The 19,157-nt window shown below is 46.9% G+C and overlaps 1 protein-coding gene across 1 annotated transcript in view; it reads left to right on the forward strand.

Annotated features, from left to right (window-relative positions):
• Positions 1 to 18,891, forward strand: part of LOC126235382 (facilitated trehalose transporter Tret1-like) — a 352,999-nt gene extending 334,108 nt beyond the window's left edge. The window contains exon 9 of the mRNA XM_049944104.1: positions 17,423 to 18,891. Within this exon, the coding sequence (XP_049800061.1) occupies positions 17,423 to 18,323 (901 nt within the window). The 3' untranslated portion in view covers positions 18,324 to 18,891. The remainder of the gene's footprint in view (positions 1 to 17,422) is intronic.
• The last annotated feature ends 266 nt before the right edge of the window (positions 18,892 to 19,157 follow it).

Genomic DNA, 19,157 nt, shown 5'->3' on the forward strand with positions numbered 1-19,157 from the left:
GCTCTTTATTAACACGAAGTAATGGCCGCTGTCGACAGGGGATCTCAAGTTGATTCAGTATTTCTAGATTTCCTGAAAGCTTTTGACACCGTCCCTCACAACCGACTTCTAATCAAGCTATGGGGTATCGTCTCAGTTGTGCGACTGGATTCGTGATTTCCTGCCAGGAAGGTCGCAGTTCGTAGTAATAGACGGCAAATCACCCTCAGACGTCTTCCCATTGTCACTGTACACGTTTGCACAAACGCTTTGTCGTGAAATGACTCTTTGAAGAGCCGCAATGAAAGCTTGGGAGGACAAACCAGTGACAAGCGCGATATATACTGCCTTTGTTGCCATGCAAACGAACAAGGCAATGTAGACCTTTGTACTAGTTTTGGTCCTCTTTCCTCCGTTCCTTACGTGTAGTGGCCCTCCATAGTCAACCCCACAATTAAGCAGAAGTCTGCTTTTCTCTACACACCCTGACGGAAGTTGTCCCATGAGCTGTGTTGCAGTGGTTGCCTTCAAGCAGTACCAAGGAAGGCACTTGTGGATTATTTGCCTGATTACAGATCTTCCATTGGGTATCCAGTACCTTTGTCTGAGGCTTGCTATCAACAGTTGAGATCCTGCAAGCAACAAACAAAGATGCTCGCTCATGACTATTAATTTAGTGACAGGATGCTTAGGAGGAAGAATCATGGGGTGCTTCTGACTGTAAGAAACTTTTGATTGTTCCAATCTGCCACCCACCCTTAACAACCGTTCCACATCCAGAAAGGGGTGAAGTGGGTTCAGTTTGCTTTTCTTGGGGATTGTTAGGTCATGTTGTAGTTCTTCAATTTCCTTATAATAATCTTGCTGTTGCACCATGCGAATGACTGCCTTCGATGCTGTGTGAAGTTGTCCTGCTGTTAGGTTTCCACTAAGCCTCTCAGTGGGTTGCCGCCTAAGATTGTTTATATATCTCAACACATACGCCATAGCTCTTTGCGGTTTTGATCATGAGGAATAATGTTGGGCTTTCTCATTCACAATGCAAGTAGTTGCGAGCAAGCAAACATGTTGAATACGTTTCTCTGGTGCCTCCGCTGATTCGTGTGCATACTTCATGGTGTTAACAGGCCATGCTGATGGTGGCTGATGGAGCCAGCAAGGACCTGTCCACCATCGCTTACTGTTGCCCAGCTGTTGCAGTGAAATTCCTCTCGAAATGATGTCAGCAGGATTAGTTTTAGAGGATACGTGGTTCCAGTCTTCTACTGCAGAGAGTTTCTCGATATCAGAGACACGATTTCCAACAAACGTTTTCCATTTTTCCATGACGTTGGTTTCTTCGCCAACCATGCTAAGACAACAGTAGAATCTGTCCAAAAGTAAGTTTTGGCGATGTTTAAGTATAGCCTAGATTTCACCTTCTCCATCAATCTAGCGAATAGTAGGCCTGCACTCAATTCAAGTCTTGGCAGTGATATTTGCTTGATTGGCACTACTCTGGATTTCGAAGTTAAAAACTTGATTGAGAAATTATTTCCTTGACAGACATTTCTAAGGTAAATGCCGGCTCCATATACTTGCTCGGAGGCATCTGAGTATCCATGTAGCTCCAGCAACTTAACTCCGTTGCTGATCACCCTTCGTTGGATATGAATGCTATTCATTGATGGTAGATGACCATTCACCTGTTCCCACTTTGTCTTCAGGTCATCTGGTAACGGCGTGTCTCATTCTATTTGTCTATGCCAGAGATGTTGCACAAACACCTTTCAAGTCACTACAACTGGTCCCAGAAGTCCCAATGAATCGAATATAGAGGCAACCCGAGAAAGTATACGTCGTTTAGTCCAGCTTACGTTACTGTTTTCTGCATCAGTGGCTACGAAGGCATCCAGAATGAGATTTTCACTCTGCAGCGGAGTGTGCCCTGATATGAAACTTCCTGGCAGATTAAAACTGTGTGCGGACCGAAACTCGAACTCGGGACCTTTGCCTTTCACGGGCAAATGCTCTACCAACTGAGCTACCAAAGCACGACTGGAAACATCCCCCAGGCTGTGGCTAAGCCATGTCTCCGAAATATCATTTCTTTCAGGAGTGCTAGTTCTGTAAGGTTCGCAGGAGAGCTTCTGTGAAGTTTGGAAGGTAGGAGACGAGGTACTGGCAGAAGTAAAGCTGTGAGAACGGGGCGTGAGTCTTGCTTGGGTAGCTCAGTTGGTAGAGCACTTGCCCGCGAAGGTCCCGAGTTCGAGTCTCGGTCCGGCACACAGTTTTAATCTGTGAGGGAATTGTTCGATGATATCTCTGCTGAGGCATTAAACACCACTCGAAGTTTAGTCGTATTGCTTGATTCTTTAAGCACTGCATGATGTGCACGTAATACGTGCATTTCTCCGTATCTGTGGTCACCAGTTACATATGACCCAAGTCTTCATATTCTCTCATGAAACTGACATAGTGTGCTCTTAATTCTGGCTGTCGCTGTAGCGTTGTAAGCAGCATGTAGCATTATTTACGGACTCACCTAGTCCTGCATGATTATCTTTCACTGGTAGTTTCACCACGAATCTGCCATTTGCATTCCTCTGAATGGTTTTCGCAAAATGCTCCTCACACAATCGCTCTTCTTTCGTGTGCACAGAAACATAATTCACTTCTTCTTGCTGCCAGAAAGTTTCGACCTGAATGTTAAGGTTGGTACTGCGTGAAAGGTATGACAGTACTCTTCGAGCATTGGACTTATCTGAATGAGGAGGTATTTTTCCTGACACAATCCAACCAAATGATGTTTCCCGTAAGGTTGGGAGGTGATCCCTTTTCAGTTGTCCAGGCTGCAATACATCAAAAAAGATCGATGCTCCAAGCAGAAGATCAATCTCACCAGGTTTGTTAAATGAAGGGTTAGGTAACCTTACATGCTTAGGAAGTTTCCAGGTGGAGGATTCAAGGGCTGCTGTTGGGAGTCGCCCTGTTATACACGGTAGTAATGCACAGACAGCGTGTGTGCCGTAGTCAGCAACTCTTAAGGAAATGTGCACACTGCATACGTGCGATGATTCTACCGATTGAACATCGCTGATGCCACTTATTGGTATCGTATGCCGACTGAGCTGTAGTCCCATCCGATCTGCCAAGCTTCTAGAGCTAAAGTTCATTTGTGAGGCACTGTCAAGAATTACCCTGCATTTGTACACCTTCCCATTTTTGTCGGAGATGTTTACAAGCGCAGTAGATAATAATACTAATGCACGTTGGTGATCTTTCACTGTGCAATATGTTTGCTGTTGTTTTACATTCGTTTCTTGGTTTCTACTGTCGCTGTTACTGGCTTGTTCCTTGTGCAATAATGTGTTGTGGTGCTTGTTACAAATACGGCAGCTGCCAGCACGGCATTCCTTCTGCCTATGATTCGAGCCCAGACAGTTGAAACAAACTTTTTGTCTGTACACGAAGTCTATTCTGCTAGCAGTGTCGCTCTCTTTGAACGAAGGGCACCTACTTACGCGTTGAGTTGTAGAACGCACAGTCGGGAGCAGTAGCGAGAAATGTACGTCGCGAATTGTACCCTTCTGCCTTAGTATGCTTTGCGGCCTGCTGCCGGGACTGGGGCAGCATTTTGTCTGGATGAATGAGCGCTAACGCCTGACAGCTGGTTTCTAGAAATGCCACCAAATCTTTCAGAAGCGAAAATGTGATGTCAGCTGTCCCACTGTTTCCTCAGAGTCACACTAATGTGATGCAACAAAATGTGCGAGGGCAATATTTCGTGCATTGGAATACCGACCAGGATTACCTCAACAGCGTTCAGATTTCTCATTAGCCGTTTAATTAAGTCCTTAGCAGATTAAATTTTGACGGTGGGCAGATTCAGAAGTTCTTTTACATGAAAATCAACAATTAATTTGGTATTGTTACACCTTTGAACAATCAAATCCCATGCAGTCTTAAAGCTACTCCCTGTAACCGGTAAGTTTTCAACCAGCTTACGAGGTTCAGCAGACACACATGATAATTAATAATAATATCGCTGGAGATCCGTTAAGGCCTCATTGCTAATAACTAATGCCTTAAAGGTAGCGAAGAAGTGCATGAATTCTGCTGTGTTACGATATAAGTTTGGTAATGAAATTGCTGCAATTTCTGCGAGCTTGTACTTCCAGACTTAAGTGGTAACACAACATTTGACTGGAGCAATGTTGCTATCGTTGATTCTAAATCTAAGCACAAGTCTTCAAACGACTCCCTGTCCGCATCATGAGATTCTTCTACATCGTTAATCTCTAACTGAGTTTGGATGTCGTATTCATCCTTGCATGTATTTAGCAGTGACCGCCTTACTCTGATGTCGTTGAGATTGGATCCTCCTTGAAAGCTATTTGTGGTGTCACCGCCAGACACCACACTTGCTAGGTGGTAGCTTAAATCGGCCGCGGTCCATTAGTACATGTCGGACCCGCGTGTCGCCACTGTTAGGATCGCAGACCGAGCGCCACCACAAGGCAGGTCTCGAGAGACGTACTAGCACTCGCCCCAGTTGTACGACGACGTTGCTAGCGACTACACTGACGAAGCCTTTCTCTCATTTGCCGAGAGACAGTTAGAATAGCCTTCAGCTAAGTCTATGGCTACGACCTAGCAAGGCGCCATTTGTACCATTGCATGTATCTCAAGATAGTCTCACTTGTATCATCAAGAATGCTGTATACCAAAGGACGATATAAAAGTTAAGTGTTCTAGTAGCTACGTTCTTTTCTTTATCACATTCATTACGAATCCTGTTCCAGACTTCGCGCCAGTCGGCGTGTGTGTACGTGTGCCCTTTCGGCTACCCGTCTCTGTGGACTGGCTGCCTTGTCAGTCCACTACACTATTAATAAATGTGGAGAGTCTAGTCATTCGTGACTTGATTACTGTTCCTTTCTTAATTAAATTTCGTTTCTCTACAGGATCCATGCTTCAGTAGAATAGCACAAAGGATAATAGATTAAGGAAATAGAGCCAGGCTACTCACAGAGCAGGACGACGGTACCTGTAGAGCGCTGACTGGGCTGCAGCTGCTGGCGCAGACGTCGACGGATGGCGCTCACTGATGCACTGGTGTCGTGTTGTCGGAACTGCTTGGCTGTGTTACGACGTCTGCTGGCTTGAAAAGCACTTCACAACACGATTCTCGCGGCGTTTGTACCGTGGAGAGCTCTAGCAGGGACGTCTATCACTGCTGATACATGAGAGACATGCGGAACGTATGGTAATCTCGGAGAATCACACAAAAAGCCACGATAACCGGATACTCGTAATTCGCGGTAGGTGCAAATCAAAGCACATGGCCTTTGTGCCGGAATATGTTCGACTAGTTACATCCGCGCCCAGAGGAGCAAAATGTAGGCAGCCGCAAAACGCGCGGTAAATTCTGCGCTGCCTCGCTCCTTCCACAGTCCAAACGAATGCATATCAGTCGTTGCAAAGGTAGGGCAGTTGTAATTAAAGTACATATATGATTGGTAAAAGTGGACTGTATTTATAGACTACATTGCAAAACACAGTGGCGCGTGCGCGCTGCTTGGCGGTCACGGCCCCTCTCCCCACTCCCGGTCAATTCCGGCTGTGCATTGTGGGCTGGCCGGAGTGGCCGAGCGGTTCTAGGCGCTACAGTCTGGAACAGCGCTACCGCTACGGTCGCATGTTCGAATCCTGCCTCGGGCATGGATGTGTGTGATGTCCTTAGGTTAGTTAGGTTTAAGTAGTTCTAAGTCTAGGGGACTGATGACCTCAGATGTTAAGTCTCATAGTGCATTGTGTAGACAGCCGGGCAGAAATAATTCTTACCTGCAGCGAGCGTCCGGTCGCTGCTGCGACCTGGTGGCACGTTGCACTAATACACAACAACAGGGTGACAGTTATTGAACTATATCAAATAAAATCGTCATTACTTCTGAACGAGTTGCAAGGTTGCCCGTGGGGCATGATGGGAATTAGTATACACATACATGGTTTGGTTTAGCGACGAAGCGGTTTGGGTTGTTTGGGGAAGGAGACCAGACAGCAAGGTCATCGGTCTCATTGGATTAGGGAAGGACGGGGAAGGAAGTCGGACGTGCCCTTTCAAAGGAACCATCCCGGCATTTGCCTGGAGCGATTTAGGGAAATCACGGAAAACCTAAATCAGGATGGCCGGAAGCGGGATTGAACCGTCGTCCTCCCGAATGCGAGTCCTGTGTCTGACCACTGCGCCACAGCGACGAAGCCCAGTTTCATTTAGATGGGTTCGTCAATAAGCAGAATTGGCGCATTTGGGGGTCTGAGAATCCGCTTTTCGCTGTCGAGAAGTCTCTTTACGCTCAACGGGTGACTGTTTAGTATGCAATGTCCAGTCACAGAATAATCGGTGCGATATTCCTTGATGACACGGTGACTACCGAACGGAACGTCAAGGCTTTGGAAGATGATTTCATCCCCACTATCCAAAGTGAACCTGATTTCGACAAGATGTTCGTTCATACGAGACGGAGCTCGACCCTGTCGAAGCAGGAGAGTGTTTGATGTCCTGAAGGAACACTTTTGGGACCGTATTCAGGCTCTGGGGTACCCGAGACCATTGGCATGGGCCTCGATTGGCCGTCATATTCTCCAGATGTGAACACGTGCGACTCCTTCTCATGGGTGTATATTAGGGACAAAGTGTACAACAATAGCCCCAAAACCATTGCTGAGCTGAAAACAGTCATTCAGGAGGTCATCGAAAGCATCGATGTTTCGACACTTCAGCGGGTCACACAGAATTTCGCTACTCGTCAGCGCCACATCATCGCCAATGATGGCAGGCATATCGAACACGTCAAACCTAAATCCGAATATCTGTAATGACGTTTACAATTTGAATAAATTGAGTGTATGCCGTAGTTTGTAACTAATTTAAGTTTTTTTCATATAGTTCAATAATTGTCACCCTGTGTCTTTGTTATGATATCCGCTTCACACAGCTATTCAAGGAGTCCATGAAGTCCTATTATGTTTTCAGAAAATCCTTAAATTAAAAACTATTAGAAATAGAGCGTCGTGGCTCCGTTTCTAATAGCAATGTGTATTTCACCATGTTTAGCCACAGAAAAAAAAAACAAATATGTCCCTTTGCATGTCAGTAAAAAATTTACATGTTAGTTCTCGATTTCTTTAAAAACCACTCTCCGAAACACAGCTCTAAAAACATACACTCCTGGAAATGGAAAAAAGAACACATTGACACCGGTGTGTCAGACCCACCATACTTGCTCCGGACACTGCGAGAGGGCTGTACAAGCAATGATCACACGCACGGCACAGCGGACACACCAGGAACCGCGGTGTTGGCCGTCGAATGGCGCTAGCTGCGCAGCATTTGTGCACCGCTGCCGTCAGTGTCAGCCAGTTTGCCGTGGCATACGGAGCTCCATCGCAGTCTTTAACACTGGTAGCATGCCGCGACAGCGTGGACGTGAACCGTATGTGCAGTTGACGGACTTTGAGCGGGGGCGTATAGTGGGCACGCGGGAGGCAGGGTGGACGTACCGCCGAATTGCTCAACACGTGGGGCGTGAGGTCTCCACAGTACATCGATGTTGTCGCCAGTGGTCGGCGGAAGGTGCACGTGCCCGTCTACCTGGGACCGGACCGCAGCGACGCACGGATGCACGCCAAGACCGTAGGATCCTACGCAGTGCCATAGGGGACCGCACCGCCACTTCCCAGCAAATTAGGGACACTGTTGCTCCTGGGGTATCGGCGAGGACCATTCGCAACCGTCTCCATGAAGCTGGGCTACGGTCCCGCACACCGTTAGGCCGTCTTCCGCTCACGCCCCAACATCGTGCAGCCCGCCTCCAGTGGTGTCGCGACAGGCGTGAATGGAGGGACGAATGGAGACGTGTCGTCTTCAGCGATGAGAGTCGCTTCTGCCATGGTGCCAATGATGGTCGTATGCGTGTTTGGCGCCGTGCAGGTGAGCGCCACAATCAGGACTGCATACGACCGAGGCACACAGGGCCAACACCCGGCATCATGGTGTGGGGAGCGATCTCCTACACTGGCCGTACACCACTGGTGATCGTCGAGGGGACACTGAATAGTGCACGGTACATCCAAACCGTCATCGAACCCATCGTTCTACCATTCCTAGACCGGCAAGGGAACTTGCTGTTCCAACAGGACAATGCACGTCCGCATGTATCCCGTGCCACCCAACGTGCTCTAGAAGGTGTAAGTCAACTACCCTGGCCAGCAAGATCTCCGGATCTGTCCCCCATTGAGCATGTTTGGGACTGGATGAAGCGTCGTCTCACGCGGTCTGCACGTCCAGCACGAACGCTGGTCCAACTGAGGCGCCAGGTGGAAATGGCATGGCAAGCCGTTCCACAGGACTACATCCAGCATCTCTACGATCGTCTCCATGGGAGAATAGCAGCCTGCATTGCTGCGAAAGGTGGATATACACTGTACTAGTGCCGACATTGTGCATGCTCTGTTGCCTGTGTCTATGTGCCTGTGGTTCTGTCAGTGTGATCATGTGATGTATCTGACCCCAGGAATGTGTCGATAAAGTTTCCCCTTCCTGGGACAATGAATTCACGGTGTTCTTATTTCAATTTCCTGGAGTGTATATAACAAAGGCATCAAATGACTCCACATGCAGGGTGTTCCACAGTTCGTCTTACACACTTCTAGCGTTCTATAGGAGACTTAGTAGATCAGGGTTTACATAGGAAACATTGTTCGGAAACGTCATCCAACGACGCTAGAGCGTCATAGTTGCAGGCGCTGGCGCCTGTAGATGTGTTTAAATACAGGGTGGTTCCGTGATGATGATATCAGCTTTCTAGGATGATGGAGAAGGATAAATGTATAAATTTGAGGTAAAGTTCCCTGTAGGAACGAGTCGAAAGTCATAAGCGAAAACCGTCCTGCTACCTCCGAGAGTGGAATACATGTACTGGTACTGTTGTTGCTCAGAGTCTATGGTAGGCAACTTGCAGAGCCATTAGTATGGACCAAAACAAGGAAAAATTTCCAGTAAACATGTTCTCTAAAATGCATACCTGATGTGCTATGAGCACTCTTTCAACTTTGCTACTGTGAATCACATCTCCTCTGTTGAACAAGTGCTCACAGCTCCTCAGGTATGCAATTTAGAGCCCACGTTTACCGTACTTTTTTTCCTTGTTTTGGTCCGTACTACCACATCTGAAAGTTGTCTACCCTAGAATCGTAGCAACAACAATACCAGTACATCAGAAGTATCAGAACGATTTCGCTTATAACTTGCGACTCGTTCGTTTTCGGTACAGTGACTTTTAACTCAAATGTATACATTTATCCTTCCCCATCATCCTAGAAAGTTCGTATCATCATGAAATCACCCTGCATATAAAGGCATTTACAGACTCCGGGGCCTATAAATTTGACGCTCTGTGGCGTCTTTGGGTGACGTTTCCGGACTGGACGTACTAAGCCCCTTCTACAACATCTAGAAGTGTGTAATATGAATCGTGAATCCTCCCTGTATATGGGCCAGCATTGCAGCAACAACAGTTATGATAGCTCGACAAACCTGTGCACAGGGGTTAGCAGTATCATTGATTGGTGGTGTGTATACGTGATCCTTGACGTAACCTCACAAAAAGAATCTTACTGGGCTTTGCAATCGGACCACCACGACCCATTCATGTCACAGGAAAATTCATTCAGCCCATTCCGCACGTTTATATTAAAATTTGGGGATTCACCATTATGCTGGAAGATAGACAAAAGCAGTTCTTCGATCTGTGGTAAAAGGAACTGTTCGAACACGTCCGGGTTAACATTTCGCGTTAGGGTTTCTCAGCGAAGCAAAGTGGACCTATCGTCTTATCCTACATTGGGCAACACGAAACCTTAAGCTTTGGGCTATTACGGAAATGTTCAAATGTGAGTTGTGGTTTTTCTGAGCCCAAAATCATCGTGTTGCTGCGATTCACATGTCCAGAAATATGGAACGTTGCTTCATCCGAAATCGGGCATCTTTTAGGTAGTCATTGTCAGCATCTACGGAAGCCAGTATGAAACACGCGAATGCATACCCCAGAGGACGATCATTTGGCTCCAGTGCTTGCACCATTTGCGCTTTGTACCCGAAAAGGCACAGTCGGCTTATGTAACACTTTACGGACTCTTGATATTGCTTCCAGCAATTCGCGTGGTGCACGACAAATTGATTTTTGGCGACAGCATTGAAATTTTGCTTCAACATGTGCTTTCAGAAAGAAGGGAGTCTACTGCGAGGATGAGGTTTGATTCTGTCCGCATCTCTGTTGTTTTTCAACCACCTCAATACGCTTGTTTTTGTCAATCGTCCCCTGTCACTGTCGTATACAATTCCGCAGCACCATTGTCACAGATTTGGATTCTGCGTACCATACGACACCGTGCATCTTCTCCTGGTCTGTCGCCAATTTGATACACACCAAGTCAAAATTATAACAAAACGCAGAATAAAAAACTGCAGGAGCTACTAAAAGTTTTACAACAAACCACACTTTTCTGTCTCTAATAGTTTCCAAGTTATGATTTTTTGAAATGATACTAGCACCTTTTGGACACCGTGTACACGAGATAAGGAGGAGACATACGTAATAACCATAGGTGCTTACGAAATAATACACACATCAAAAAAAGTTTTGCATCGCCTCGGTTCCGAGAGTTCCGGAACCTGTACAGAAAACTGGAACAGAGATCAACATAAACACCATTTATGCTCTTTTTATTGCTCATAAAAACCACACATTGCATGTCGTACCACCATACAACGAGACGTTCAGAGGTGGTGGTCCACACCGGTACACACCGGTACCTCTAATGCCCAGTAGCACGTCCTCTTGCATTGATGCATGCCTGTATTCGTCGTGGCATACCATCCACAAGTTCATCAAGGTACTGTCGGTCCAGATTGTCCCATTCCTCAACGGCGATTCGGCGTAGATCCCTCAGAGTGGTTGGTGGATCACGTCGTCCATAAACAGCCCTTTTGAGTCTACCCCAGGCATGTTCGATACGGTTCACGTTTGGAGAACATGCTGGCCACTCTAGTCGAGCGATGTAGTTATCCTGAAGGAAGTCATTCACAAGATGTGCACGATGGGGGCGCGAATTTTCGTCCATGAAGACGAGTGCTTCGCAAATATGCGGTCGATATGGTCGTTCTATCGGTCGGAGGTTGGCATTCACGTATCGTACAGCCGTTACGGTGCCTTCCGTGACCACAAGCGGCGTACGCCGGCGCCACAAAAAGCCACCCCAAAACATCAGGGAACCTCCACCTTTCTACACTCGCTGAACAGTGTGTCTAAGGCGCTCAGCCCATCTGTAACGCGATGCATGATGTCATGATTGCAAAGATGGACCTCGCCATAGACATCGGAAGTGAAGTTGCGCATCATGCAGCCTATTGCGATATTGCGTACAGTTTGAGTCGTAGCACGACGTCCGGTGGCTGCACGAAAAGCATAATTCAACATGGTGGCTTTGCTGTCAGGGTTCCTCCGAGCCATAATCCGTAGACAGCGGTCATCCACTGCAGTAGTAGCCCTTGGGCGGCCTGAGCGAGGCATGTCATCGACAGATCCTGTCTCTCTGTATCTCCTCCATGTCCGAACAATATCGCTTTGTTTCACTCCGAGACGCCTGGAGACTTCCCTTGTTGAGAGCCCTTCCTGGCACAAAGTAACAAAGCAGACGAGACCGAACCGCGGTATCGACAGTCTAGGAATGGTTGAACTACAGACAACACGATCCGTGTACCTCCTTCCTGGTGGAATGACTGGAAGTAATCGGCTGTCGCAACCCCTTCCGTCAAACAGGTGTGCTCATGCATGGTTGTTTACGTCTTTGGGCGGGTTTAGTGACATCTCTGAACAGTCAAAGGGACTGTGTCTGTAATACAATATCCACAGTCAACGTCTATCTTCAGGAGCTCTGGGAAACGGAGTAATGCAAAACTTTTTTGATGTGTGTATATTTAGCAGTGGCACAGTATGTCGATAGTCACCATGTGTGCCTGATGATGAGGCCCTGAACATTTCTAAATGATTAATAAAGAACATTAAATACAGGTGTGTATGAAGTGGTTAGCATAAAAAAGAGAGTAAGTAATTCGTTAATCTCCGTAGCAAATGTATATCAGTTGATGCCTTCAATTTCTTCCAGCAGAACGGAATGTGGGAAATTAGAGTGAAGTGTTGTTTACGGATTATGCGGTTGGTACAATGGAAATGGTCATAAACACAGCATCGTACTCCTGTGGACAATTTTTGCTTTTTTCTTTCAGTTTTTGTATTAAGTTGATAGTTGTTCCTATGTTCGTATAGGGGTGCAGTAGTAGTGCAAGTAAGATGTGAAAGTCGGTGCCAGTGACTAGGGCGCCATTTGCCTTGGGGGAGCAGTTTTGTGATAGGCAAAGAAAATGAGGAAGGGGAAGAGGAAGAGCGAAACGAAAGGATTGGAGACTACTAAAATTCGGGAACGAATTTAGGAGATTTTCATTGAACTGTGTTTAGCAATAGTTCTCTAAAATCTACAGAGACATTTGTTTCTTGTTTTCAGGTAACTGATGGATCCAGTGCAGTTATATCAAGTGAGCCAGAGTAACGAAAGTATAAAGAATATGATGAGCATAAAGTCTTCCCCAAAACAAAAATTTTAATTTTAAGAAATTGTTAGATGCAGCTATGCGGTTTGTTGCAAATTGTAGCTTAAGTCGAAGCTTTTTATGTATAGGATAAAATCTTCTCTGTTTTCGAGCAGTATCAGTTCCAATAAAATCCTCGAGCTTTCGATGGCTAGCTCCGCCATCATCGTCAGGAGTACAACTACTGACTGATGGATTTTATGGACACATTTCCACGTGTAAGATTAGTAAAAAACAGTCTTTATCACGATGATACGTTTCGGCCTCTAGTAGTAGACCATCTTCAGGTAATGCATCATCCGGCTGACGATGATGACAATTTTGAGTCTGAGGCAGCACAGCTCCAAGCATCATCATCAGCCGGATGTTGCATTATCTGAAGGTGGCCTACCACTAGAGGCCGAAACCAGTCATATTTTTAATAAATGTCTGTGTGATCAAGACTGTGTTTACTAATTTTACGCTGTTCCCAAAATGTTATGTAAAATTATGAATTTCCACATGTGATCGGTTTGTTGAACGTATCTCTGCCTCGTGATGACTGGGCGTTGTGTGCTGTCCTTAGGTTAGTTAGGTTTCAGTAGTTCTAAGTCCTAGGGGACTGATGACCATAGATGTTGAGTCCCATAGTGCTCAGAGCCATTTGAACCATTTTTTGTTGAACGTAAAACGTCTAGGTGATAATTTCTATGTCTTTGCCAACATCTTTCACGTCGCTACATCTACAGTATCTCGTATTCGTGCTACGAGACTTTGCGCAACAGGAAATGGTGAAAATCAAATGGCTCTGAGCACCATGGGACTTAACATCTGAAGTCATCAGTCCCCTAGAACTTAGGACTACTTAAACTTAACTAACCTAAGGACATCACACACATCCAAGCCCGTAGCGGTCGCTCGGTTCCAGACTGGAGCGCCTAGAACCGCTCGGCCACCGCGGCCGACGGAAATGGTGAAGTGAGAACTTTATCGTCTAAGTAACTCGATAGAAATGGGGGTCAAGAATGGTTTAGTTCGGTGTTCGGAGTCTGTTCGGGAAGAGCTGGCGAACAAATAACCCCCGGTGTGGCGGTGCGTGATCTTGTTGTAACATCACGCATTGTTGAAACTCCTGTACCTGAGGAGCAATATAATGTTCCAGCACGTCCTGGTAAACTGTTGCCATAATGATAGGCAAATCTCGACCATAGGTACGTCGGAACGGTCGGTGAACTATTATAGGCGACCGTGTTTCATGAAACCACGAAACACATTACTCTATCTCCTGCATGGATGCCACTGTGACAACAAAAAAATGGTTCTGAGCACTATGGGACTTAACATCTGTGGTTATCAGTCCCCTAGAACTTAGAACTACGTAAACCTAACTAACCTAACGACATCACACACATCCATGCCCGAGGCAGGATTCGAACCTGCGACCGTAGCAGTCGCGCGGTTCCGGACTGCGCGCCTAGAACCGCTAGACCACCGCGGCCGGCCCACTGTGACAACAGCACTGTAACAAAAGACAGAGAGAAAAGAGACCAGATGTTGTCACAGTACATGCAGAAGTGTTTCCATAAAAACTTCATGAGTTAAGCCACTATGGCAACAAACCGCATAGCGGTATCTAACATATGTAAATTGAAGGGGGATGACTGCAATCAGCTGCAGTGAGACGTTGTTCGGAATCAGGGCGACGAGCGAAAATGTGTACCGGACTGGGATTCGGACCGAGGATCTCCTGATTATTAGGCAGGTGCGGTAACCACTGTGCGCCATCCGGGACCCAGCCTTATAGGAACTGCACGGACTATCCGTAACACGTAACGCCTCACGGCCGAACCACACTCCCACCGAGCGCCACCTGTCCGTAGTCCTTGTCCATTATACTCCGTTCGCTGCTTAGAGATTCCCACAGGAAGTCGGACTTACTGGTGCATTCGCACTGAAGAAAGTGGATCAACTGTGCAGCCAGGCTTACCAATTATTCTTGTTCTTTCGAAGGAACAGACACCATGCGTTCAAATAAGTATCTAGTATAGTTGCTTACAAATAACCTTTTGTAAACACGGAAAGAGGCCGGCAGCTGTGACCGAGCGGTTCTATGCGCTTCAGTCCGGACCCGCGCTGCTGCTATGGTCCCAGGTTCGAATCCTGCTTCGGGCCTGGAAGTGTGTGATGTCATTAGGTTAGTTAGGTTCAAGTACTTCTAAGTCTAGGGGACTGATGACGGCTCTGAGCACTATGGGACTTAACATCTGAGGTCATCAGTCCCCTATAACTTAGAACTACTTCAACCTAACTAACCTAAGGACATCACACACACCCATGCCCGAGGCAGGATTCGAACCTGCGACCGTAGCGGTCGCGCGGTTCCGGACTGAAGCGCCTAGAACCGCTCCGCCACCAGAGGCCGGCCGGGACTGATGTCCTCAGATGTTAATTCCCGCAGTGCTTAGTGCCTTTTTGACACGGAAAGACTTCATGTTCACCATGTATTTTGCGTTAGTTGGTTTATTTGTTAAGGCTTTGCACTGATCGGCAATGAAACAGCGAAAAATAATCGCGCTATTATCGTAAACAGTGCGACTTTGAGCAGTGTGTTTCTATTTTTTTGAATTGTATCACTCAAGATAGAACAAGAACAGAGAGAAATAAAGAAATCGAAATGTGTACCGTTAACTTGGTTGGAAGTCGACTTGAATAAGCTAAGCAGTGATGGGGGTTAAACATAGCGCTAAAGACTTTCGACGCCGTGCACCCACACAGTATTGTCATCATAAGGTTTTAACCAAAAATGGGGATCGTTTCCTGCCGACTGTCACCATTTAGAAAAAATCATACTGTATATAACTTCTCATATTGTTCCTTTCTAATATGACACATTTCTGCTGATGGTTTATACCTAAACGCATTAAATGTGTAGTTTATGAATATAAAAAGCGCTCAAGGCAGAGAACTATATTAGATGGTAATTTAAAGGAATAAGAACTACACTATTGGCCATTAAAATTGCTACACCAAGAAGAAATGCAGTTTATAAACGGGTATTCATTGGACAAATATATTATACTTGAACTGACAAGTGATTACATTTTCAAGCAATTTTGGTGCATAGATCCTGAGAAATCAGTACCCAGAACAACCACCGTAATAACGGCCTTCATACACCTAGGCATTGAGTCAAACAGAGCTTGGATGGCGTGTACAGGTACAGCTGCTCATGCAGCTTCAACACTATACCACAGTTCATCAAGTGACGCGTATTGTGACGAGCCAGTTGCTCGGCCAGCATTGACCAGACGTTTTCGATTGGTGAGAGATCTGGAGAATGTACCGGCCAGGGCAGCAGTCCAACATTTTCTGTATCCAGAAAGCCCCGTACAGGACCTGCAACGTGCGGTCGAGCATTATCCTGCTGAAATGTAGGGTTTCGCAGGGATCGAATGAAGGGTAGAGCCACGGGTCGTAACACATCTGAAATGTAACGTCCACTGTTCAAAGTGCCGTCAATGCGAGCAAGAGGTGACTGAGACGTGTAACCAATGGCACCCCATACCATCACGCCGGGTGATACGCCAGTATGGCGATGACGAATACACGCTTCCAATGTGCGTTCACTGCGATATCGCCAAACACGGATGCAACCATCATGATGCTGTAAACAGAACCTGGATTCATCCGAAAAAATGACGTTTTGCCATTCGTGCACACAGGTTCGTCTTTGAGTACACCATCGCAAGCGCTCCTGCCTGTGATGCAGCGTCAAGGGTAACCGCACCCGTGGTCTCCGAGCTGATAGTCCATGCTGGTGCAAACGTCGTCGAACTGTTCGTGCAGATGGTTGTTGTCTCGCAAACGTCCCCATCTGTTGGCTCAGGGATCGAGACGTGGCTGCACGATCCGTTATAGCCATGCGGATAAGATGCCTATCATCTCGACTGCTAGTGATACAAGGCCGTTGGGATCCAGCACGGCGTTCCGTATTACCCACCTGAACCCACCGATTCCATATCCTGCTAACAGTCATTGGCTCTCGACCAATGCGAGTAGCAATGTCGCGATACGATAAACCGCAATCGCGATATGCTACAATTCGACCTTTATCAAAGTCGGAAACGTGATGGTACGCAGTTCTCTTCCTTACACGAGACATCACAACAACGTTTCACCAGGCAACGCCAGTCAACTGCAGTTTGTGTATGAGAAATCGGTTGGAAACTTTCCTCACGTCAGCACGTTGTAGGTGTCGCTACCGGCGCCAACCTTGTGTGAATGCTCTGAAAAGCTAATCATCTGCATATCACAGCATCTTCTTCCGCCGGCCGGGATGGGCGAGCGGTTCTAGGCGCTTCAGTCTGGAACCGCACGACCGCTACGGTCGCAGGTTCGAATCCTGCCTCGGGCATGGATGTGTGTGATGTCTTTAGGTTAGTTAGGTTTAAGTAGTTCTAAGTTCTAGGGGACTGATGACTTTAGATGTTAAGTCCGATAGTGCTCAGAGCCATCTTCTTCCTGTCGGTTAAATTTCGCGTCTGTAGCACGTCATCGTCGTGGTTTAGCAATTTTAATGGCCAGTAGTGTATTTCTGCTGATGGTTTACACCGAAACGCATTAAATGTGTACTTTATGAAAATAAAAAGCGCTGAAGACAAAGAATTATATTAGTTGGTAATTTAAAGGAGTAAGAACTAGTTTCTCTGTGCCATTCTAGTATCGTCAACAGCAACATAACCGGCCGTAACATCCTTGTCTCGTGTGTTGCAGAACCCGAGGGCTGGCGGCGGGGGTGGCCGCGGCGCTGTCGTACGTGTGGGCCTTCACATCCACCAAGACGTACCTGAACATGGAGGATCAGCTGACTCTGTACGGCACCTTCTACCTGTACGCCGCCATCAGCGCCGTCGGGTTCGTGTTCGTCTACTTTCTGATGGCGGAGACAGAGGGCCGCAGCCTGCAGGACATCGAGCGGCACTATGCGGGCCCCGCGGAGGACGCCTGTGGCGGCTCGTCGCAGCCGCCGCCGGCCCTCAAGAAGCCGCGCACTTCCGCCACTTCCGAGACTGGCAGCACAGGCGCAGACGGGTGCGTCTCCCGTCCTACCAGGTGCGAAGATACGCCGCAAGACGGCTCTCACGCGAGTGATTCCCCAAACTCGCAAACAGATGTCGCCACCGGCAAAGCCACCATCTCTGACGACGACGAGAAAACCGCTGGCAAGAAACGAGACAGTTGTCAGCCTGCGGCTCCCATTCGTACCGAATTAGTCTCCGGCAATCCCGAAGGTGAGTGTCGGCCCAAGCCAAACGTCGACGGAGACACGATTTATGCTCCAAGTTCGGAAGCTGACCCAGACGGCGCTGTCGGCCGCCCAGTTGACCAGACGTCGAGTAATGAAAGTGCTCACTCTCCGAATGACAACTCTCCATTGCAACACGACAGTACCTCGGAAAAGCTGCAGTGCTCACCAACAGATGAGTCCGCTTCGAGCGACAGAAACGACCACAAAGAATACGACGTATCAATTGTAAATAAAGACTCCAAAAACTCTAAGAGTGTTTTGTGCGACGGGGATGTCCAGGCGAGCAACCAGTGTAATGGACATCACAAACCAGCCACAGTTTCTGAAACAGACGCAGAGAATGTGGAGAGTTCTGCAAAGATGTGAAGACTGGAAACAAATATTATGGACGGCAATGACCATCTTATATTGTTAAGTACAAAGACTCGTGGTGTGTGTAAGTGCAGGAGAGAGCAATTGTGACTCGAGTTCAGTTATACGTGCAAACTAAGTTGACACTCGGCGCATTGGATGATGGGAGTGACTGTAAATGGGATATGCGGAGGCTCCCATCAGCTGCCGCGCCTAGTGTCAACTTAGTCTGCGAGTGTTTTAGATGCATGTGTGACGTGTAGTCTAGTCGACGTCTGATTGATATGTACATAAATTATATGTTGAACAATAAATATTGTGATTAAATTAAAATATTTACGCCGGCCGCGGTGGTCTAGCGGTTCTAGGCGCTCAGTCCGGAACCGCGCGACTGCTACGGTCGCAGGTTCGAATCCTGCCTAGGGCATGGATGTTTGTGATGTCCTTAGGTTAGTTTGGTTTAAGTAGTTCTAAGTTCTAGGGGACTGATGACCACAGATGTTAAGTCCCATAGTGCTCAGAGCCATTTGAACCATTTAAAATATTTACATGTGAAATGTTCTGCATAAAATGTGATCTTTTATATTTGTTTTTTAAATGACTTCATAACTTCCTGCACAACATAATCTAATGAAAAAGGCACACATGGACATACACAACTGGGAGACAGCTGCACCCATAAAACTTATCTTCAGAACGTTATTCTAATTCTGCTCTGCCACACAGACAGATGTACCAATTCAGTATCAATTAGCAGGAAGGCAGAACATTTAGTGCATACTGACACACTTCCCTTCCCCCTAAAACTGAAATCCTCGCTACAGTCATGGACCATACTAGTATTACAAG

The sequence above is a fragment of the Schistocerca nitens genome, chromosome 2 (genome assembly GCF_023898315.1).
Source record: "Schistocerca nitens isolate TAMUIC-IGC-003100 chromosome 2, iqSchNite1.1, whole genome shotgun sequence".
Taxonomy (NCBI): domain Eukaryota; kingdom Metazoa; phylum Arthropoda; class Insecta; order Orthoptera; family Acrididae; genus Schistocerca; species Schistocerca nitens.